Genomic DNA, 25,142 nt, shown 5'->3' with positions numbered 1-25,142 from the left:
GAATGGCCCTCCATCCTCCCGAGTTCTTGGGGACTAAGAATAGGCTTGAATAGAACCCGGAGCCCTGGTGGGCTGGTGGTACTGACTCTATGGCTCTGATCTCTCGCAGATGCTTTAATTCTTGGGACATTAGAGCTTGTAGCTCGGAGGACTGTGGGGCCGGGCACCGCACGAAGCGCTGAGGCGGCAGCCCTGCAAATTCTATTGATAATCCCAATGAGATGGTGCGCCTTACCCACGAGTCCGATGTTGACCGGGCCCATTGGCGGTGAAAGAGATGTAGCCTTCCCCCTATGGGCCCCTCGGTCTTGGAGTCACTTCCCCCTTCTGGCGGGTTTGAAGCCTGCCCCCCGGAAAGGTCTTCTGGAATGTTGGTTCCTGCCCCGGTCTCGGAACTGCTGTCTGTCATGTGGTCTGTCGCCTCCCATATAATTGGAGCAGTGTGGGAAGGACCCCCTGGGTCCTGGGCCAGGCCGAAAGGGCTGTTGGGCTGGATACGGGGAGTACCTCCGCTCTTGGCGGCGGTAGGCCGACGGCAGTACCTTCCTCTTGTCCTTGTCTTCCACGAGGACAGGATCTAGAGCTGCTCCAAAAAGATTTGGTGCCTTGTAGGGAGCTGAGGCCAGCTTCCATTTAGCTTTAAGGTCCGCTTTCCAGGGCCTGAGCCAGAACAGCCTCCTAGTCGTGACGGTGGAGGCTAGGGCCCTTGAGGCGAACTTTGCCGAGTTCAGGGAGGCATCAGAGGCGTACTCGGTGGCCGCAATGATCTTGTTGATATCTTGTTGCAGCCTGGTGTCTTCTGGAGGGAGCCTTTCTTGCATCTGGCGTAGCCAAATGAGGGCCGCTCTATTGAAGAAGGAGGTGGCTGTGGCTGTTTTGATCGCCCAGGCTACCGCCTGGTGTGTTTTACGAAAAGACCACTCCGTCCTCTTCTCCTCCGCTTTGAGCCCGTCCAGTGCCTCAGTGGAAACTGGCGATGGGGATGAGAGTGCTGCGACCGGTTGGTCCACTGTCGGGAGAAGTAGCAGATCCTCTAGCTCCGGGGCTGAGCAGTAGAGCTTCTTGTCCAGGCTGCTTGGTGTAGTTTGAGAGGCTGGTTGCCCCCAGGCGTTTTGGATAACTTCAGAGAACAGCTGTGGACAGGGAATGCTGTCCTTTTCCTGTTTGGATGGCTTGAAGAGGGCATCGTGGGGCCCCACTGCAGGAGGTGGGGCTGGGTTCACGTCCCCTGGCACCCCCAGGTTAGTTGTGAGTCGAGCCTTGTGCAGGAGCGATCTAAACAGTGCTGGCCGGAAGAGCCCAGTGAAAGCGGGAGTGTCTGGGTTTAGGCCTTCGTCCTCCGAGAACTCGATGTCCTCTGGGGCGCCCTCTGCTTGATCTGAATCCTCAGACGAGGACTCTCGTGCTAGGGGCCCAGGTGTCTTGTTCTGGACTCGATGAGGATGAGACCCCTGGGCCTGTGCTGGTGGCATCGCCTGTTGCCAGCTGGCGGCTAAGAAGGATGAGAGGGCTGTGGAGAACATGGCTTGAAAATCCATTTGTGGTGGCGGGGCCCCCTGTGTTTCAGCGCCCGGTGCCGGGCTGCGTGATGAGGCTGCAGGTGAGAAAGGTGTTGCCTCATTCCGGGCCGGGGCGGGAGTTCCGTCCCTCTGAGGCCCCTTCTCTGAAAGGACTGGGGTCGCCGGGGTCTGCATCAAGTCAGTCCAGGTGGCCATCGCTGAGTCTGACTCCCTAGGCGTGGGCGGAGCAGTGCTTTCTGGTCCTGGCCCCCTGTCGGGTGACATAGCCAGCGTCTTTTGGGCCTTGGCGCACTGTCTCTCGAGCGCCTGATGGCGTCTTTGAGCGTCCTTGTCTTGGAAGGTCAGCCCCGTCCCCGATTTGGACCTGTGGCTGGGCGCATCAGATCTCTTTCGGGCGCTCTTTTTGGATGATTTTGCCCCCTTGCGGGGTGGGCTCAATTCCAGGTCCGGGTCTGATGAGAAGGGGGAGTCAGCCATGATGACTGTAGGAAGCTTTGATCACTCTGCCCCGCAAGGTGAGATAAGTGCAGCTGAGAGCCCGAAGGTCTCACCAGCTAACTCTTATAACAACAGGCACCGCACTTGAGGAAGGCTGGGCTGAGCCTCTAAGGGGTGATGTAGAATTTAAGCCCCAAGATGGCGGCCCGCGTGGTCTTCAAGATGGCGGGCGCCACGTGGTGTGGGGCGGGTGCCTGTTGAAGGCGACGGACTTATGCTGGAGGCCCGAGGGTCCAGCCAGCTGCCGTGCCCTAATGCCGCTTGAATTTGATCCTTCGCAGCCCCGTGGGAGGTTTCTGTAGCCTAGCGGCGGCTGGCAGGGCTAGCCGGGCGAACCACGGCTGCACGCTGCTTTCCGGAGCGATCGGCTTGGATCCTAGCCGATCGCTCTCCTCCTCGCCCCACGTGGCCGCTGCCGGGGCTTCGAGCGCTTTTGAAAGTGGCGCCGGCTGCAGCGATCAAGGGAGGAGCGTTGCGAGGGCGGCTCGGCTTTCCGAGCCCGACGCCCAGCTGATCAGCGCTTTCCGGAGCGATCGGCTTGGATCCTAGCCGATCGCTCTCCTCCTCGCCCCACGCGGCAGCTGCTGGGGCTTCGAGCACTTTGAAAGTGGCGCCGGCTGCAGCGATCGAAGGAGAAGCGCTGCGTGGGCGGCTCGGCTTTCCGAGTCCGGCGCCCAGCTGATCAGCGCTGCCGCTGAAGCGGCGATAGAAAAAAAGAGCAAGGAAGGCAGAAAACAAAATAACACCGGGGAAAGGAAATAATCAAAAATAAAGTAAAGTCCTATGCGCCCCTGAGGTAGGGGATGAGAGAGAGAAATAAAGAAAACCAGGAGACAAATACCTTTAAAAAAAGCAGGAGCTCCCAAGGAACACGTCAGCGTTTGCCAAGCAACTGAGCGAAGACTGGGGAATCATGGGAGTGGGGGTGTGGCTAGGCAGAGGGGAAAGGGGAAGTCCTTATTTTTAGTATTTTTTAACACTCAGTTGTTTGCCAAAGGCTGAAGCATTAACCCATTCCTGGATAGTGGGAGCAGCGCACAGGAAAACAATGAAACTTTCACTGTACCCAACCTACAGGACAGTACTTGTCCACGTTAAGTACTCAACTATCTACTCCACTGCTGTTATAAAGAGGCCATCCTCATACTGAAAAGAGTAGCTTGCACAGAAATCCTGTACTTCATTCACTTGATGGGGGTGAAAAAGGAGACTGGATATGCATCTGGATGTTTATGGTCTACTTTAGCAATAGTGTACATCAGGTAACATGGTTATAAAACTTGCTATCCATTAACACCTTTGGGGTAGCTAGCAATGTTCACATCAGTTATCAAGATACTTTAAATCTGATTTAAAAGCTAGTTTGACAATGCAGTACAACCCATTAAATGGCTAACGGGAGCCACATTCAAACAAACCATGAGTCTATGAACAAAAACTGGTGTGTACATATCTGAGGATTCCACTGTGAAAGTGAAATTCATTATGCAATCCCCAATGTCTACTCTTGTAGGATCAAACCAGAGCCCTGGTCTGAAGAAAGTCTGAAAAATCAAATATCCTTAAATGCAAAAAAAAAGACAAAAAAAAAGTTTTGTTGATGTTTACATTTGTGAATCCTGAAACTAAGCATCAACCTCACCTATTTCCTAATAGTATACTAAGCATTGAGATAGCTCATATCCAGTTGCAAAAATCCCTTACTTCATTTCAATAATCCTTCCAGGAACCTTGTAAAGTGAGTCAGGAGGTGAGGATAGTAGCCTCACACATTCTGGTATGGGGTGAGGTTAGCCAGGCTACAAATCTGACAAGAGTAACACCATAAACAGCACGTGGCAATACTATAATGCCTCCCATCTTTCATACAGAGAAGTTATACATTCACAAAGATACACTCACTGCTGGTATGTTACAAGTACAAAAACCTCCATTTGGGAAGTGGTGGGGGAGGGAGTTTTCTCTTAGCAAATCCCTTGCCAAATGTTTCGTATTCTTAAAGTGATCAAGACACACATTCAGGCTGTATTCTTTGTTGTTGTGTAGAAGAATTTATTGGTTACAATATCATGTTATTGTCCTGTCCTATTTTTTTTTCTTCAGACAGTTTGCCAAATGCAGATGTGCCAAGTATAATGATAGAAAGTGTTGCTTATGCTAATGAACTTTCAGGATGCTAAATTAAAAAAAAAAGATGCTTTGTTGATATTTGCAGACTATCTCAATCCCATAGCCAAAAAAATGCACTTTTTGCTGCGGTTAACAAGCTGTATTTCTGCAGTGAATCTACATATTTGCTGACCTCAGCTCCATGGCTGTCATGTTGGCAGGCTAAACTGCCATTGTGTGCTATGAAAAGTTTTTAAAAGTTTTAGTTATTTTTTTTTAGTCTACTTTTATGAGGATGTATGCTAGATAGCATTCTTGTACTCTTCCATTGCATTTCTGGCCCTCTCACATAAAATAGTTGAGCAAGGACTTATTTCAATTTTTCTGTGGCAGCATACTGGAATTTTTGAATGTTCTAATAAAACATTCCAAGCAGGATTATTTTGTTTCAGTTTAGCATTTTTAAAAAAAATAATAATAATACGGGCATGCCCCTTAAGTTTACCTTCCAATATTTAAAATAGTTCATTCTAAGAAATAGGGGAACTCCTATTTGGGAACTCCCTTATTCGGCATAAACTTCTTACTGAAAGTTACTGGAGAGTGGGAAAGCCACAGAACAGCGAGAGGGTGCTTCAAGGACCATTTTCAAATCTCGAGGACACAGAATATCTGGAATGAAATTATAGCTCCAAAAAAGACACTACCAAAACAAAACAAAACAATGTTTAATAGTTCCCATTACTACTCAGTAGTATTTTAAATTAATGCTGCAATATTCCCTAGTGATAATATCCATATAGATACTTTAGGCTACACATTTTTACTTTGTTTTTGAAAAACCTGACACAAAAAGCTTATATGGATCTTTCTGTGTTGCATTTCTCTCTTGAAAAACACCACCATTCCCCCCTCCCCTCCCCATACTCAACGGTATTATACAACATGGAGCAATAAGGTTTTTTTTTTTAAACCAATATGGCATTAATTAGAAAAATCCACATTCTCTTCTGGTACTCTTCTGGGCACAAAAATTCAACCAAACAAACCCCCTTCAACACAACATTCAAATGTATAAAGGATATATTACCATCTATTTTTACAGCTTTGAATTGCTGGAAGCAGAACTGCCATTTGCAAGTGAAAACAAATAATTATAGATATAAACTGATGGGAACATTAAAACCAAGCCTCCCTTAAACATCCAGGTTAGCACCTTTCTTATTCTCAGCATAGCTTTCAATTCAAGCTCTACTAAATAGGCAAGAGGTAAGATACATCTCTTCTTTATGTATCTTATACATGTAATAAAGATGTTAATGCTCACCATCTTAACACATGGTCTATAACCCATTTGTTTTTCCCTGATGGATACATGTTCGGATATGCTCTTGTAGAATTCTAATAAAATCAGACTTCATATTCCCCTCAATGATGGCAATTTGTCCAGGTTCTCAAGAAGAAAAGAATCCTAAAATCACCATCTTACCACCTCCATGTCTAACAACTGGCAATTTGACATGCAATGTTTCGCTTTTGACAAACATAATACCCAAAAACATAGTCTGAGGTCTGAAGGGCTACCCAGAATCTTTTTGGCAAGCCTGAATATGACAGTTCTAATGAAAGGGCTGCAGCTATTTTTCAAAGGGTTTGCAAAACCAGGTTTTGAAACCTACTATGAGTAGTTGGAATTTTGCATCTTCTAATATTGTAATTTTTAGGTTTTTCTTACTATATGCATAATAAAAAAATAAGAAATTTGTGAAATAATTAAAACTTTCAAAATTTGATTGTAATTCAAAAAGTTTTAGGCTATTTCCACATTCAATTTCATGCTCCACTAACAAGGGATAGGACCGTGATGGCGAACCTATGGTACGCATGCCAGAAGTGGCACGCAGAGCCATCTCTCTGGGCACACCAGCCATCACCCTTTGCTCTTCCAGATTCTGGTGCGGGAAACCGGAAGCATGGGAAACCAGAAGAGCAGCTCCCAGGAGCACATGCGCACGCCAGGAAGCTGAGCTTCTGGTTTCTGGTGCCTGCATACAGGTGTGCCAGAAACCGGAATACCAGGTGATCGGTGCACATGCGCATGCTGGAAGCTGGAAGCTCAGCTACCTGGCGTGCGCATGCACGCCGGGGGAACTGCTCTTCTGGTTTCTGGAGCTCCTGCATATACGCACCGGCGAGCTGCTCTTCCGGTGCTCCCCTACATGCACACGCACGCTCCCGTTTTGGCACTTGGTGCCGAAAATGTTTGCCAACACTGGGATAGGACATGAGACAATCAGGAAAAAAAAATATATCTGGGGCCCAGCTATTACAGTCTACTCTATTTGAGGGTTAATGCATTCACCACCTTTATGAGTATTGCTTCAACTTGCAAATCTCTCTCTCACACGCACCTTTATATGTTACAGCTTGAATTCTTAGCAACCCTAGATCAGCTCCAGGGCATGAACGTTTTATTCATTGCCTATATAAACAGTCAGATTCTTTTCAAGTGTTAAAATGCAGGCCATGAATCTTCCCCATCTTCCTCCCTAAAAGCTCTTAAAATTACATTGTTAAAACTTGTTTGTGGAAAACATAAGCTGGGAGGGGGCTTATGTTTATAGGCCTTCCTTCATTTCTGATGATTACTGCCCTGAATTCTTTTTTTTTTTTTTAAATAAAAAGCATAAGAATGGTAGAGAAAGAATCTCCTAAATTTAAATAACTGGAGAACACAAGTTGACTTCTTATGGCCTGGACTGTTCCCTCAAACTTTTAAACCATATCAAGATCTTTGGAGCAAAAGTAATCCACCATGAGAACATAATTAGAATAGCCAATCATTAATGTAATGTGTCGTTTATGTCTTATTTCAGATCTGCCCAATGATACTCTTAGAGGCTGCAATTCAGGCCAAATCACATTGCTACCTTCATTTATCAACTATTTCATGGGTAACCTAAGCACAAGTCCCATCCAGTTATTATATTCCCTGCAGTATTTCAATCCTTTAGTGAGCCAAAAAATCTCCCTGGATATCTCCCTCAACAACCCATCATTCCAGCCGCTCTCATACCAGCTCTTAATTTCTTTTCCAGTAAAACTACTGTAAAGGATTCATTTAAGCATTTTCTCCTAGTCACTCACCATAATTTTCTATAATCCTAGCCATAATTTCATATAATTGTAAGGAGCATCTCCCTAAAATGCAATAATGGCTTTGTGCGTTTGCCATGTTAACCATCCCTGGAGGGATGATATCCTTCCTTTTCTCTGAACATGATTTCCCTTCTTTGCAAAAAGGCCACCCTTCACAACCAACTGGAGTGTTAATAGCGAACTGACACAAGAGATCCACTCAGCCACATATTAATTTCTAGGGCGGTGCAGCGATCCAGATTCAAAGGGGGAAAAGCTGATTCAGAGCGTGTGAGGGCATTTAAGTCGCTGTTGATGGCTTCTTAAAAAAGTAGCATCTTTTCCTGGCCTCAATCATATAGTTCCTGGCAGACTCGGGAAATTAGACATTTAAACTGGTTCCAGCAGGTCTCTCTCTCTCTCTCTCTCTCTCTCACACACACACACACACACACACACACACACACACACTTTTCCTCTTTGAACCCAGGTCACTATACAGTGATCTTTACTAGCATGTTTGAGATAGAAACTAAATCGTATGTTGCAAAAAAAATTCTAGTTACCAAAATCTTTCAAGCATCTATCAAATATGCTATGGCCATGCTGCTTTGATGGCAAAACTGGACTATGCTGCAGTTTATTTATTTATTTCGTTAAATTGATTTGCCACCTATCTCACCGTGGGGCTACTCTAGGTGGCTTGCAACAAAAAGAAATGTAAACAAAACAGAAGTAAAACAATAAACAAAACTTTGAAATAAATAATGAAAATGAGAATACATCAATATAACAAAAGATGGAGAATGGGTGGGGAGGGTGCGGAGATGGAGTCCGCCATCAACAAAGCAGTCACCTCCAGTGTGGAACTCCCCCACTGGATCCTCAAGGCCAACTGGCAGAATCAGGTCTTCAGCCTCTTATGGAAGTATAGGAGGGTTGGGGCAGGACCCCTCTCGATAAAGAGACTGCGGGGAAGAGAAGCAGCCAGGCTGCTGTTGCCATTGGAGTGGGGTGGGATGTGTTGGGCCATGAGATGTGTGTCTTACCTTTCAAGCTCCGTTGCTTTCCTTGCCGTTGTGTCCAGGGAAACGTGCTGTAAAAGAAAGCCTTCTCGCGAGTTCGAGAAGTTTAATTGAACTTGCAAGAAGGCTTTCTTTTACAGCGTGTTTCCCTGGACACAATGGCTTCTCACCCGCCCTACCTGTCACCCCCAAATTGCATCCCTAAAGGGGGCAGGTGGCTAAGCGAGGGGCAGGAGCCCTGTCATGCCTGGCGAGGGGGGGGGAGAAGAGACAGCAAGGGGAGCCACATCTTGCTCCACATGTCTCGCTTCTCCCCTGCCCCACCTGCCACCCTTCTCGATAAAGAGACAGTGGGGAAGGAAAGCAGCTGTTGCCACTGGGGTGGGGTGGGACGTGTTGGGCTGCTCGGCCGGCATGAAGAACAGGGAGGGGAGGCGACGGCAGCGACGGGACATCCAGTTCCACACTTGCTGCCTCCTGTACCCCCCAAAATAATAAGACCCCCAATAATAAGGCCAAACCCTTATGGGGGGGGGTGTCAAAAGAAAATAAGACCCTGTCTTATTTTCAGGGAAACACGGTATTCCATTAAGGGTTTAAACCAACACCTTGAACTGCACCCGGAAGCAGACCGGTAGCCAGTGAAGTTCATGGAACAGAGGTGTAATGGGGGGGGGAGGGGGGAGTCCAAAGACTTCTCTTTTTGCTGCACTTTGCTGAAACTTCCAAGTGGATTTCAAGGGAAGCCCCATGTGGAATGCATTGCAGTAGTCCAGACAAGAGATGACCAGGGCTTGAGTAAACTGAGCGCAGAGGGTCATGATCCAGGAAAGGTCACAGATGGGTTATGTTTATACCATGTCCACTACAAAAGCCTCTTTCCAAGTATTTAATGCAAACCTTTGCATGCTCTTCTGTTGTGTTTGATTGTTTCAGGTATTTAGGACAAATTCAGTTGCTCTGCTTTTACTAAACAATTAGCAACACAGGCAATTCATGATTTCAGACCAGTTGCTTAGCTAATATAACCATTCAAAGTTATGACAAACACAACAAAAGCTACTTATGACCTGGTTCTGAAGTTATGACAGTCACACACCTCCCACAGTTGCATGACTGCATTTTGGATGCTGAGCAAGCAGCCTGCATTTAGGGCTATTTGCAGCATTCTAGACTCACATAACTGTGATTTGCAAACAGTTTTGTTGGAAACAGGCAGTTACTTCTTTGGCAGCATTTCTGGCAAAAAGCACTCATAGTGAACACCACCACATTCATTTAATGACCTCCACCACAAGAAAAGGGCGTAAAATCCTGGTAGTCATGTGATGACCTGCTTTACAATGGTCATGATTTACAATGGTAATTGCCAGGCTCAATTTTGGTCATAAATTGTTCTTTCTCTTCTAATTTCAAATCGGTCAGTATTCATTCCATGATAATGGGACTATTCAATTCATTGCCTCGTTTCTATTTAAAAATTTGCTATGTATACAGATAATCAAGTTTGGGTGGGTGGGTGAATGAATATTCATTCAATTCATCATATTACTCTTTCTGAGACCATATATAGAAAATAAGTGCAAGGACAATATAAGTCATATTCTTAGATTTGTCCTAGCTTAAAATAATTCAGTTTAATTGAATCAAGTTCTTGTTTCTGTGTGTCTAATAGTTTTATTTCTTTGGCATATGAATTTTATCTTAAAGGATAAATAATTCTATTTTGTAAAGATTAAGTGGCTGTGTTTCTTTTAAAACACTTGTAAAAGGAGATTATCTAGAACAAGCATTATACCATGTACCCTTATATACATCTTATCTATAAATTCACTCTTCTCTTTTCTTTACAGCACTAGCCATAGGCTATGTTCACACAAACTGCTAAGGAAATTACTGATTAGTTTTGATTATCATCTTAAACCAAATAATAACTATGCTTAAGAAACCATGACTTAGTGCAGGTTTGATTTGGCCTATGGGTTGTTTAGATCTGAGCCACAGGGCTGCTCTGGAAACAGCAAAGGATCGGCCCACGCTGCCTCTGCCAGCGAAAACTGAGTTCGGGACTGCCCCCCCAAGCTCTTTTTTCACTGGCAGGGGGCTGCAGGCAGTGGTGAAATCTAAAATTTGTTACTACCGGTTATGTGGGCGTGGCTTGGGGGGGTTTAATGTGACTGGGTGGGCGTGGCCAACTTTTTTTTTCTTTTAAAACCATTTTTTCTACAACCTCTTCGGTGAAGAGGTTGTAAAAAAATGCTTTTAAAAGGTTCTGACAATCCCAGCTGTTGCCTGATCAGCAAAGGCTTTTTTTCTTTTAAAAGCCTCTGCCAATCAGGCAACTCAGCTGGGATCGTCAGAGCCTTTTAAAAGCATTTTTTCTACAACCTCTTCGGAGGATCCCAGCTGAGCCGCGCGATCATCAGAGGCTTTTTTTTTTACTTTTAAAAGCATTTTTTCTGCTGAAGAGGTTGTAGAAAAAATGCTTTTAAAAGTTAAAAAAAAAGCTTCTGATGATCACGCAGCTCAGCTGGGCATGGGGGGGGGAGGGATTTTTGCTACCAGTTCTCCGAACCACCCGCCTCCATTGCTACCGGATTGGGCTATTCGGTCCAAACTGGGAGCATTTTACCCCTGGCTGCAGGAGGCTATCACAGCTGAAAACAGACGTCAAGCTGGCCATGCCCCCTCCCCCCCGAGGTCAAACACAACCCTGATGTGGCCCTCAATGAAATCAAATATGACACCCCTGACTTAGTGCAATGTGTGAAGCAGTTCACGGTGTAACATATTCTACTCCATGCAGCCTTAATTCTTCATTATGTCCAATTCTGCTTATTGCACTAAGCTTCTTGACTTCATCTTGTCATGGGAATCTGCCCACTGTGCTTCATAAATCATTATACGCGTCTTAGCATGCTATGCAAATCCAGTCCCATGAATAAGTACAACAAAAGTTTAATACATGACATGAATTATGGACAGTGAATTTGCACATGTGAAGAGTAGGGCAGCAGAGCAACTCAGATGCCTCAAATCCCATGAACGAACTATGGTTCCGCTACTTAGAAATAGCACAGCCGCATCAACTCTGCAAGCTGCCAAGATAGGTAACCTCTAATTCCAATTAAATTTATGAGTTTGACTCATGGTCACCATGTATCTTCTTGGCAATGATACCAAAGTGGTTTCTCACTGCTTCCCAACCTAGATTGTAGGCTCTGGACTTTCCTGGTGTTTTTCAATGCAAATACTAATCAATAACAACTCTGATTAGTGTTTTTTTTTTTCCTGAAATCACTGATGTTGGCCATGGGCAAGGTTAAAGAATTAAGCTCAGTTCTTGGTGATAACTTTGCTAGATGGCCTGAAGGCACTCCTGACTTGGAATACTGCATCAGGATGTACTTTGTAAGGCTGCTTGGGGCAGTGTTTCTTAGCCATCATATCTTAAATCTCATCATGGTCGAAAGTACAGGGTTCTACCTAGCCAGAAACAAAAACTCAGCTTTTCCAAGGTAGGCATATGTAAGCTTACAGGCATCCTTTGACTTACGACTGCTTGCTTAGTGACCATTTGAAAGTTTTGCTAGACCTCCCTAGGGGTACTTGCAATGCAGTTCTGAAGCTTTGACAGCTGGTCTATATTTACGGCTATTTGCGGCATCCCATGGTTACGTATTACAGCATTTTCTCACAAAACCAGCATTTACTTTCATTTTTCAGCAAACCCAGCCATAGCAAACCATTTGTTCACTTTACAACTGTGGCGTTATGTTAGTGGTCACTTAACAACTGCTGGAAAAAAAGATCATAAAATCAGGTTGGTTATGGGGTGACTTGTTTTATGAACATCATGACTTAACGACCATAATGGGCAGACTGTAAAATCTCCATTCCCACCCCACTCCAGGGGAAGGATACTGTAAAATCTCCATTCCCTCCCTATCAGATGGGACTCGGGAAGCAGAGAATAGATGGGGGCAGGGACAGTCAGAGGTAGTATTTACCGGTTCTCCGAATTACTCAAAATTCCCATTACCGGTTCTCCAAAACTGGTCAGAACCTAATGAATACCACCTCTGTACTACATTTACCAGGTACAATGAGCTTTAAGAACATGAATATGACAGTGAGGATGCTGACAATAATTTTAACAGCCCTAATTGAAAAAGTGAGTTCTATTTTATTTTTGCTCTTAAATGAAAATCTTTTAGAAACTGTTTCAGTCCTGGACTCCAGAAAACTCATTGCTGATTGATATATTTGATTCTCTTGGCCTAAAACAAAGCAAAGCTAATTCCCCATATTATTCGAGAAAGGGTGTGAAGTGCTAAAATGACTATGATACGGATTCAGGAACATTCTTTAAAAACATTTTCAACTATCTGATTTTTTTTTTTTGCGGGGGGGGGGGGAACCATTATGGTGAACTGATATTCCTCTAGAATACGCTGTGGATGAAAATGGCACCCAACTGTAGGATTCAGGTTGCTGAAATCTCTCTGGATTAAAGAGAAATCACAAGATTACCCACATGTATTCCATACAAAGTTTCTTTCTTTTTTCTGTAAGCAGGTGGCCGGAACTGCATTTTTGTGGTCTGCTTGTGATTAGCTGGGAGTCACAGGATTCCATCATGCTTACAGCCACTAATGTTGCCCATATGGATTTTATGTTCAACTGAAGCTGATCTCTTAATCACTTTAGATTTAATGTTTCCCCTTTTGACTGTTTTTCTTAAAAATAAACATTGAGAAACTTCCGACCGGTTTTATTGAAATCACCAGTTGAGACTCCTTTAATCTTTTTTTTTTTTTTAAAAAAAGTTGAAATACAACTTGTACATTTTAACATGTACAGCAAAAAGATGGTTATTTTTTCTTTTTTCCCCTTTTTCTACACTGTCTACACTTTTATTTTTTAAATGTATTTCTACATTATGTAGTTGTATTAGTTCTATTTGTGTGATACAATATTTAATAAAATTATGAGGAAAAACGAAATATTTTGGGCACTGTGGCATTATATATGAGAGAAAAAAGGGGAGAGAAGCAGAATGGATATGTAATACCTCTACTGAATACTGACCATTAGACAATTACAGAATAGCAAGGCTTATATGGGTAGCTTCAATGCACCATAGGAAAACTGATCATATAGCAAGCAATTCTTGAACAAATATACCTTGTAATTATAATGAAGCAGGAAGGATAATTCTGGGATATTTCCTCATACTTTGGCTCTGCTCACACCCTTTCTCTGAACTCTGTCTTTGTGATGAACATCTTCCCATCAATGAAAGGGGGTGCTCAAGTTATGCCCATGTTGGCACTTACTCTCAATCTGAACTGTTCAATTATGCCTGTCTTCGGAGAAAAAAACTTAAAAAGTGTCATGAACCATAGTACTGTTAGTATTGCACACATACAACTAAACTTGAGAGTGATGTTCTTTACCACAAACCTTGGTGGAACCAATCACCAGTCCAAAGAAATAACAGGGGTTCCACCAATTTATCCAAAGTCAGAGGATTTGTAAAGCTAGACTTTACATTTATTTTGTGTTTATTTTTATTTTGTAATCAAATGCCCTCTTGGCACCCTGTAGTTTAAACAGTCCGCAATGAGCTGGATTTTTGTCCTGGAGATAAGGCAATTCAACAATTGTCACACTTACACTTCCCAGGACTGTGTTTCCTGCCTTAAAAGCAGAGACTGATGTCATGGCAGCAGGACACAGCAGGGGCCCAAGCTACACAGCCAAAACTCACGATGATAAATAGAGCTGGGTAGTAATCGCCACTCCAAAGCCATTCATAATATTTCATAAGGAACTGCTGCCTGTGAATGGGAGATAAAACTGATGCTGCAAAGCCATCGGAAATAATATGAACAAGCACAAAGCTGAACTCTGGAACCAATGAGGAAAGTGGTGCATGAAATATCTTCTTGCCAAAGGGAAAAAAGCTGTAGAAGGCAGCTGCTGAAGCGCATGTCCTCCCACTCATGTAACAGAAGCTTCATGCATCAAGGGATATCTTGGTTTTGAAGTGTTTTTAAAAAGCTGAGATAAAAGCTAACCGGCTAAGAGATACTGAAGTCCCCATTCATATCTCTCTTTAGCCAAGAATTCACTGAGGTGGTCTTAAGAAAGCGCCTTGCCTTTCATCCATGTAGGGCAGTAAGTGCAGCCTGTGCTGCTTAAGGACACAAAAGCAAAATAAAAGCTACATGGAACATGTCAAACTCTGTTGTAGAGCATTGGTCCTTTTTACATAGTTTCAAGCATGTATTGATTAATCCTATTTCTCTTATCAACTTTGCATATAATACAATTATTAACAGTAAACAAAAGAGCCTTCTTTTCAATATCTTGCAGCCTTCAAGATCGGGGGTCCCCAACCCCTGGTCTGTGGACCAGCACAGGTCCTCTGCATGCCAGAAACTGGGCTGTGCAAACAAGTGAAGCCCCATTTGCGGGATGCCATCAAAACCACGCCCCCTCCGATCCGCGGAAAAACCAGTCCCTGGTGCCCAAAAGGTTGGGGGCCACTGTTCTAGATAACAGTCTGAAACTGACTTGTTACTGCAAATTCCTAAGCAGTTCCCATTTCCCCATTATCCTTCTAGGGATCTAGTAGATTTACTTGTCAATTCATTATTTATGGTTGGAATTGATACTATGTTTCCTTGCACTTAAGTATTTATGGGAGGAGCCGACATCATTCTACTGTTCTTGCATCCTCTTGCAAATAGTCTAGTGAGAAGGAGGTATTTCTGCTGGTATACAGAATGAGAAAAGAGCTGAGGAAAAAAAAATAGGAGTACTTAAATGTTTGTGAAAGGGGAACTGGAATTCTGAGAATTCAAATCCAATTTTTATGAGCTGCTGTGAGGTTAGCATCATAAAAGAAAGCTAGAAAGGGAACTAGAAATCAAACCACAAGCCTGATTCAGACACAACACTAACAAAGTATGGCACTTAAGAACAAACGTTTTATATATTCTTTATGTCTCTTGTTGTAGTTAAAAAAATCTCAGAAGCGTAATTTGTGAACGTAGATTGTAATATTAATTATTTATTTATTTATTAGTTCAATTTATATGCCGCCTTCCTCCGAAGACTCAGGGCAGCTTACAATGCACTTATAGCAATAGCCTTCATTCTTTTGTATATACCTGCTTATTAGGGCTTTTGGCCCCCCCATAAGCGATGTTTCTACAAAGTCAGCTTATTGCCCCCACAATCCGGGTCCTCATTTTACCTACCTCAGAAGGATGGAAGGCTGAGTCAACCGTCACCTTGAGCCTGGTGAGATTTGAACTCGCACTAATTGCAGGCAGCTGGCAGCTAAGTGCTACATAACAGCACTTAGTCCGCTATACCACCAAGATGCATATACAACATATACAATACGACAGCTAATATCTAGACCTCTCATAGATCATTTTATCTGAAACATGAATATAAAGAACAAATTAAGGAAAAAGAACTGTATGATTTTCTATTAGCAGATTTTTGGATGTTTTTTATTAGCCAAGAGAACAGTGACCATGGATAGCTTTCTCAATTACTTTCTTAATTCACAAGAAAACATATTGGTCTTTTTATATTGTTTTAGCACAAATTATTTCTAGCTACTTTACTATTGAAAAGAGCACACAATAAACTTTTTAAAACATTAGAACAATATAATCATTCTATAGCAGCAACATAGCATTTACAAACTTATAAAGAGCAACAGGCAATTATTCTGACTAAATTTCATGATTATATTGCTTGTCAGCTACATTCTGCACAGTACAATGACTAACTAGGATTCCAAAACAAGTTCCTCTATAAGCAGCATATCTTCAACCCAAACATCTGTTTTTCACATGTGAGATTGGGAGTCCATTAAAGGATTCATAATGAGAAGCTTCCCCCCCCCCTCACTTTCTGAGGCACAGACGAATTCCATTATACTCTAAGCAAGTCAAGTATGTTTGGGTAGAAGTTTCTGACATTTACCTTTTTATGTAAATTGTTATTGCTTATTTTTTCTACTCTTAGACAAGTTCATCCCATACTCTGCTCCTGCTCAAGTGAGCATCAAGTGGAAACACTCCCTTTAGCCTATAATTCTCTTCACTTAGGTTTACTAAGTAGTTTTGTTAGGATAGCAATAGCAATAGTACTTAGACTTATATATCACTTCACATTGCTTTACAGCCTTCTCTAAGCGGTTTACAGAACCAGCATATTGCCACCAACAATCTGGCTCCTCATTTTACCGACCTTGGAAGGATAGAAGGCTGAGTCAACCTTGAGCCGGTGAGACTCGAACTGCTGAACTGCTGGCAGTCAGCAGAATTAGCCTGCAGTACTGCATTCTAACCACTGTGCCACCACGGCTCTTAAGTGGACAATAGAATTTTTCTGGCTAGGTTCCTGTCACTATGGATTCCAAATCAAAAGTGGGCTTAGAACATTTTTTTCATAATTCAGTTCTTTAGAGCAATTTCCTTCCTCATTTCCCCCTTGTTTATCGGCAAGGCCAAAACCAGAGACATTTGACTAATTATGACTTAAATGATATAGGTTATGATGCAAGGGAGCCTGGTTCTCCTATATATAAGGTAACACCGTAGCTGAGGCTAGGAAAGTTGTTGTCTCAGAGAGAAACCTCCCAATGTGCAAACTTAAATTTATTGAAATCAGTATAACTACCATGGCCAATATTCATATATGAGATATTAATCAGCTTACAGTTGCGTGATGGGAAAAAAAACTTTAGTAAGGAGAGGGTGTGTGCAAATATTTATATGTGCTTATATCTATATCTTGCATACTCAAGGCTATTCCACAATTTGCTCAGTAAGAAGCCAAAAGAAGTAGAGAATATGGGAACACTGCAAGAGATAAAGTACGTACAACCTGCAGACCAGAAAGTCTCCTTGGTACAAATCTATTTGTCCATCCTTCATTTCGGTGTCAGGGTGGTTAATACAACAAGGTTGTGAACAAAAGGCTGTGCAAACCAGACCACTTCCAAAATCTGGCCAAGAAAACCACAAGAACTTGCCCAGGTAATCACTAGGAGTCGATATAGACTCAAAAAGCTCTCAGATATCTGTCATTATATTAGTAAAGGTAAAAGTTCCCCTCACACATATGTGCTAATCGTTCCCGACTCTAGGGGGCGGTGCTCATCTCTGTTTCAAAGTCGAAGAGCCAGCTCTGTCCGAAGATGTCTCTGTGATCATGTGGCCAGTATGACTAAACGCCAAAGGCTCACAGAACGCTGTTACCTTCCCACCAAAGGTGGTCCCTATTTTTCTACTTGTATTTTTTATGTGCTTTCAAACTGCTAGGTTGGCAGAAGCTGGGACAAGTAATGGAAGCTTACCCCGTTACGCAGCACTAGGGATTCAAACCGCTGAACTGCCGACCTTTTGATTGACAAGCTCAGCATCTTAGTCACTGAGCCACCGTGCCCCTGTCATTACATTAGTTGCCTTTTATTCACAATACCCTTCCTCTGGAGTCTTCTGAGATGCTCAATTAGAATTTTTATCAACCTAATATCCATGTTGGCCTGAAGTAATCATTTAATACATCAGGTGGGCTCCAGGCTGGGAATGGCTTATATTCTTCATGTTCAAGATTTGCAATTAATTTAAGGTGATTTGGGTACTTGGTGCAAATCTAATACCAGTAAAGAGAGAAAGGGATTCTAAAAGCATCAGATCTAATAATAAATTTTCCCAAATGCCCTTTAACAAAAACCTTCCCAGCAATTTAGCAACGTTGTTGCCATTTTCTCCAACAGAAAACAACTCAAAAGTTATTAGGTGCAGGTGTTACTCATTAAAAACAACAGAGGTGTGCAGAACATTAAACATTCCATCAGAGACCAGATTTCTGAGCCTAGAAGAGCTTCTATGCACCACAAGTAGGAGAAGGAAACACACTTTTTTTTACACTGGACCTCAGCCAAAAATGTGCATACATACATTGTCCCACAAAGGAAAGCCTACATATCATCTTGGTTTTCTTCCAAGCAGCTCAAAGTAGCATACATATATAGCAAGCTTCAAGACCAAAACTGTATGAATTCAGATACATTCTACAAACTCTCCCATTTTTAAAAAATGCTTCTTTCATATCACACAGGAAATTCCCATGGGCAAGAACGTACTTGCCACATACAGAAACCTTACAATGGGCAGCTTTGCAGTCTACAGAAAACGGAGCCAAGGCAGGGGATATTCATGAGGTCCCTGGTAAGTTAGTTGAGTGTATGTTTGCATGGGAAAGAGAATGAGCAGGCAAGAGTCAGACATAAACACTGTTGAGACACATATACAACAACCCTACTGATGATGTTGAATGGTACAATTCCTCCAGTATCTAAATGCATGCAACTCAATTTTCATTTATATCTTCAACTATAGATTGTAATAATACTACAGCTTATTTTTTTTTCCCCTGTTAAAAACTTCTTATACATTAAACCCTAAAGCACAAAACAAGGTTAGGACTGATATTGATAGGACAAGCTTGTTTTGAAGGAATATACTGACTCTGAGGGTGTCACTCTAAAATAAGATGTGGGATTGCAATCTGACATTTAATTTTACACTGGAAAGGGGATAGATGAAATGGTAACCACCAAATTAAATGCTGGATGACAATCACAATTTGAAGGTATGAAAGGTATCTCACCAAAATATCTAAAAAGAAACTTGCATAACCACTGCAAGGGGCACAGAAGGGACTTTTACACTCCGCAATCCAATAGTCATTTATCTGCAAACTCTTGAGCTGTATTTAATAGGACTTTCTACTAAGGCATGCATACATTTCTTCTGTTATATATTTTCCTCATTGTTGCCTTAGTGATATTAATGTTAGACGTCTATATTTTTCCAACTGGAATATTTTAATACTATGTTACTGACTTCAAAATGTTTTATGTTCGACACATTTCAGTGGTTCTGCTTAGGTGGCTGAAATATAAATATCAAAACACAGTTTTATTTGTTAATCAAATTTATATAGCTGTCCATCTTACCAAAGGCAGCTCTGGATGGTGCATAATATAGTACAATGATGGCTAACCTTTTTGCCATTGCATGCCAGGAAGGGGGGGGGTCGTGCACAGACATGCCCACACCCATAATTCTATGTGCCCCGCCCCCATACATGCGCGCATGACCCCCCTCCCCCCGCTCCTGGCATGCGATGGCCCGGTAGGCCCGTTTTTCTTTCTCACCTGGCTCCAGGGCCTCTCTAGGAGTCTGGGGAGGGTGAAAACGGCCTTCCCCACGCCCCCTGGAGGACATCCGGAGGCTGAAAACGGGCCATTTGACAACTTCCGCTCCCACCAGAGCTGAGCTCGCGTGCCACCTGTGGTACGCATGCCAGAGGTTCGCCATCACGGATATAGTACATAGCTGTACTGAGTTGTGCTGAGACAATCAACTGAGATTCCTAAGATTTATATACTCAGTGCTGCAGGACAGAGATATTCAAACTTTTTCAGGCAGTGGAACCATTAGTTAATGTATTAATATGTTCTCAAAACCTGATTGAAAGGCACAGCTCTTAGTGATAGAAAACATACAATTAGTCCTCAATGTACGACCACAATTGAGCCCAAAATTTCCATGGCTAAGTGAAACACTTGTTAAGTGAATTTGCTCCATTTTACAACATTTCTTGCCTACAGTTGTTAAGTGAATCACTGTAGTTGTTAAGTTAGTAACACAGTTGTTAAGTGAATCTGGTTTCTCCATTGACTTTACTTGTCAGAAGGTTGCAAAAGGGGATCACATGCCCCCAGGATACAGCAAGTCATAACTATGAATAATTTGCCAAGCATCTGAATTTTGATCGGGGGGGTGGGTGGGTGCTACAATGGTGATAAGTGTGAAAAATGGTCGTAAGTCACTTTTTTCCAGTGCCGTTGTAACTTTGAAGAGTCACTAAATGAACTGTTGTAAGTCGAGGACTACCTGTATTAAATTTAAACCCTCAAAATCTTCATGTCATTAGAGAGGAACTTTTGAAAACACTGGCAAAAATGGTTGCTTGGAGGCTAAAGAAATGGGGAAAAGAAATGGGGATAGCTTAGTTTTCAAATATAATCACCATGTTTATGGTACCCAAACCACAATACTAAAAACAAACAATGTAAGATAGCTGTAGCCCACTTGCAACATAGTTCATTATGCATTGTCAATATGACTCTGTTGCTATACATATCTGCTCATCCTAATTTTACCATTTCTGGGAGTTGGATATGTATGCTTTTATTACAGCATGTTCTATCTACATTATAAACAAATGCTAAAAACTGTGATTTGCAGCAGACAAATCTCCTAACCTCCTTGCTGCCAGGACTAAAATAGTTCTTGCCATAGGTGGAAATGACTAGGCTATTGTTTATATCCTCATCTTGCATCTCTGCCAAACAGGTTTGTGTCAAACTGCCTTCTAGAAAAGGGTCAAGGAGATTTGCAGTCATCTTGGCCCAAACCTGTGTCTTTTGCCAAAATATAAAGTACAACATAAGCACCTTGCTGAAGGTATTATTCACAGGTTTCTGTATAGGTAGTCCTCGACTTATGACCACACTTTAGCCCAAAAATTCTGTTAAGTGAAACATCTGTTAAGTGAATTTTGCCCCATTTTATTACCTTTCTTGCCACAGTTGTTAAGTGAATCACTGCAATTGATAATTTAGCAACCCGGTTGTTAAATTAATCTGGCTTCCCCATTGACTTTGCTTGTCTGAATGTTGCAAAATGTGACCACATGACCTTGGGATACAGCAATGGTCATAAGTATGAACCAGTTGCCAAGCATCTGAATTTTGATCACATCATCATGGGTTGTAATTGTGAAAAATGGTCATAAGTCATTCTTTTCAGTGCCGTTGTAACTTTGAACAGTCACTAAATGAACTGTTGTAAGTTGAGGACTATTTGTATTTTATTTGGCTCTTCATTTAGGCTACATTAGCAAGTAAATGGAATTCTTCACTCCAATGAGCACTAGTTTCAGTTAAGGAGTAAGCCACCAAGGTAAGTAAAAACATTTGACAACTACTAGACAACCCTGTTGGGTTCACATTTCAGATATATTTTCTTACCTAAACAGAGGAACAGAATGAACATTGATAAAAGATTCATGGGAATGGGAGCAACTTCCCAGTTCCTGCTGGCTTCCATATGGACCTTCCTTATGGGAAGCTTGCAGGAAGCACTGGACATAACAGTCACATAACTGCAGCAGGATTGTGATGCTGAAGTGGCCACAACGTTGTCAAACTTCAATCCCACAAGAGTCATGGGTCCCAGTTTTGGGATGCATTCTGTGTAAATCAGCCTCTTTTGAGGTTCCCTGGTTCAAATATTGTTGCCTTACGATTTATTTTCAAATCTAAAATATGGAAGCACAACACTGAAATATACTACAAATTAAAATATATGACATTAGCTCATCCCCACCCAAGAAATACAAGGACTTCACTTCTTAGCTTCTATCTTCCGCTCATTAAAAATGGAGCTTTTTTTTTTTCAACTCAATAGTTCCAGTTGTTCCATATTTCTCACTTTGGTGATAGGGAGAGGGAAGAGAAAGAGGGAAGTAACAAGGAGAAGATACGGTGCTGCCAAGGTACTGCAGAGCCAGGATTTTAAAGTTGTCTTCTATGAGGCTTTTTCAGTTTCCCATTCTAAGAAAAACTAGGACAGCCAGTCTAAAAACAGCTATTCTATGCCTAATGCCTATCCAGACATCATGTACCCAAGTCACTATGTCCAGAAGCTCTCTGAAAAATCCTGCAAGTTGCAACCTAAGTACAATTGCCAAGGAGCTGCTAAGAGTATTGTGAACACTGAACAGCCTACTGACAACATGACCTAATACCAGTATCATTTCAGGGCCTGAACCCATTTTGTCTCACTTGGGATGTGCACACACAATATAGTATTTTTTGTTTATTTTATTGTGTGTGTGTGTGTTGCCTTCAAATCAGTGTTTGTCTCCTGGCAGCTGCCACAACTACTGTACTGTAGTCTCTGCAGTTTGCTTGGCAAAGTTTTTCAGAAGTGGTTTGTTCTTGCCTCCTTTCTAGGACTGGGAGACAGTGACTGGCCCAAGGTCACCTAGCTGGCTTGGTGCCCAAGGTGGGACTGGAACTCAAGTCTCCTGGCCTTAATCACTACATCAAATCTTACATTGAACTACTATTCACTGAATTAGTCTAGATTCACACAGCATACTGAGCCATAAATTTCCCATACAACAAGACACAAACTAATGAACTGCATTTTAGTTTAGCAAACTCGGTCTTGCTGTTTCCAGCCATGGTTTTTTTTTTTTTTTGTGCTTTTCAAGGTTGGGCTCACAGCTGTGTGGCAGCTGCAGATTATATACAGATTGCAGGTGCAAGGAATATTGAAGCACTCTAAACTATTCTGAAATAGTCCATCTTTGTCATGCTGGGCCATAAACCGGCAAAGGCATTTATGTAAGAGTTGCTTTCCCACTCTGGCTCTCTCTCTCTCTCCCCCCACCCTTCCCATTTCCACAAAACTGAATTAGCAACAGCTACATCCTCTCCACGGATGTTCATTTGAAACCCTCATCATCAACCCCTTTACATTAGAAAAATAAGAAAAAAAGTGTGAGTCACTTCCCATTTCCAGAATGCAAGAGATGCTTTCTTTTCGGGCGAGAAGCACTATTTAGAGAAAATCCATTTCCTAATCTTTCAGAAGTCTTTTCTTATTCTCCCTCCTCCCCCACGTTTCGCCAACGATTCAAGAAAGGTAAAGGACAGGCCGGCAGCCAGCGAGCGAACGAACGAGAGAGCGAGCGATTGAGTGAATGAACGAAGGCTGAAGGTTACCGGATTTATGAATGTCAGGATCATGTGACAACAACGGGAACCTGTCTTATTCACAAAAAAAAAAAAAAAAAAAAAAAACAAGGCAGAAAAAGAATCCAACCATATGCAGCCGTAGGGAGCAGAAACAGCTTCGCCCCAGTCAGACAGCGAGAGGCACTTATAGCCCTTGCGGGCGAGCCGGGTCACCTTTAACCACCAGTAGCCCAGGGAGCCGCACCCCGCCACCCAGGCAATTTTAAAAGAACGCCGTGCCTCAAAGGAGAGGCGCGGTAGCAGGGAGATTAAGTGTAGTCTGGAAGCACGCTGAGAGGGATTTGCTTGGAAGTTAGCTAACTTTTACGGGCGAAGGCGATCGTTAATGGTTTCTCCCGCTGTCTCCTCGGCCGCCCACCTCCATTTCTTCAGTTTAGACTCTCACACAACAAGCGACGGCCCCGACCGGCTGCAACGCTAACAATGAGCTGAAAGCAGCGAGGCGGCCGTGCCTAAAATTCTATCCCTGCCCCCCCCTCCTCACCCCCCCCCCGGCCAGCTTCAGAATCAACCAAGGCCCAGGCAAGCAAGCACCGTGGCGATCCGCTCTCCCCCCCACTCGCCGTCACCGAGCGGAGGGGGGGGAGGGAGGTGGAGGAGAAAGGAGACCCGAAGCCTCCCTCCCCCCCCAATCTGGCAGCCCGAAGCCTCCTTGCAACAGCGATCAACCCTTTTCCCTCCCTTCCTCTCCCTCCCCACTTTCCCGAGATGGCTCTCCCTCTCTCTCCCACGGTCCGGGCAGACTCCTGGCCTCGAATGGTGTTTTTTTATGAATGGAAATGTGGTATGCAAATGAGAGCAAGTCAAGAAAAAAAAAAAGAAAAGAAATGGCGGATGTGAATGCTGCAAAAAAAAAAAAAAAAAACCTAGGCAGGGGAGAAGTGAAAGGGGGGCAGAGAAAAGGGGGGGGGGGACTGGCATCAATAGTGACCCTCAATCTTACAGAGCGAGCAGCATGAAGAGGAGGAACGGAGAGAAGGCGAGGGGGGGGAGGGAAGCCCGTCTTAGACGGATCCCGAAAAAAAGTCCATCAATACTTCTCTACGCCTTCTCGCCCCCCTTTTGCCAGAAGGGAGCTGGGTTAACATTCCCTCTTCCAAACACAGCAGGCTTGCAGAACTGGGGCGCTGCGCGCCCTGCGCCAACCTCTCCAGCAACGCCGAGAAGTGGGGCGCTGGGAAGCCGAAGGCTCCCGGGCGAGGCGACCCAGACGTGGGATAACCGCAAAGCTTGCACTTCTTTTTGCGATCGCCCGGGCACCGAGGCAAGGCGGCTATACGGGAGAAAAGCTCGCCACGACCACACCGAGCACCTCCCCTCGCCAGATGTTTACAAGCATGCTGCTCCCCCTCCCCCCCTTTCAGCTCGTCGGACACTTACTCGTCTGGATGGGTTTCCTCGGTCATTTTCTCCTTCTCAAAAATTCATCCCCCGCCGCGGGCAGCCGGGCAGCACCTCTTCATTTTTCTTTTTCTTTTTTTCTCCCCCCCCCCCTCAGCTTCACATCGAGGGCAAAGAGAGGGAGAGAGCCGATCGAGCTGGAAGGATGCGGAGAAAGAGACCGCCTCGGCTTCGCTGGAAAGCAAGCGGGCGGGCGGAGGGGGGGGGGGGAGAAGGGGGCAGGGATGGGGAGGGAAAAGGAAGGAAGCCAGGCAGTTTGCTAAGGCCTCGTTGGCTGCCAAAGCGCAGGGCTGCGAGAGAGACGAGACCTGCGACGGAAGGGCGCTCAGCGCGCGGGAAGGCAGCGGGGCGCCGCGTCGGCCAACGCGCCCGGATGGTGCTGCAGCCGGCGGCCCCGTCCGAGCCCCATCTCTGTCTCTTTTACTCCATGTTGGATTCTTAGCCGCCACCGCCAACAGGAGGAGGAAGCTGGGCGGAAGCGATGACGTTATCCGAGCAGCCCAGCTGCTTTCG

The 25,142-nt window shown here is 43.7% G+C and overlaps 1 protein-coding gene across 1 annotated transcript in view; it reads right to left on the bottom strand.

Annotated features, from left to right (window-relative positions):
* Positions 1 to 24,784, bottom strand: part of SPRED2 (sprouty related EVH1 domain containing 2) — a 99,315-nt gene extending 74,531 nt beyond the window's left edge. The window contains exon 1 of the mRNA XM_070956535.1: positions 24,609 to 24,784. Within this exon, the coding sequence (XP_070812636.1) occupies positions 24,609 to 24,634 (26 nt within the window). The 5' untranslated portion in view covers positions 24,635 to 24,784. The remainder of the gene's footprint in view (positions 1 to 24,608) is intronic.
* Between the last annotated feature and the right edge of the window lie 358 nt (positions 24,785 to 25,142).

The sequence above is a fragment of the Pituophis catenifer genome, unplaced genomic scaffold (genome assembly GCF_029215685.1).
Source record: "Pituophis catenifer annectens isolate HBS135680 unplaced genomic scaffold, rPitCat1.0.hap2 SCAF_1, whole genome shotgun sequence".
NCBI classification, from domain to species: domain Eukaryota; kingdom Metazoa; phylum Chordata; class Lepidosauria; order Squamata; family Colubridae; genus Pituophis; species Pituophis catenifer.
This window is presented reverse-complemented; position numbering and strand designations above follow the sequence as displayed.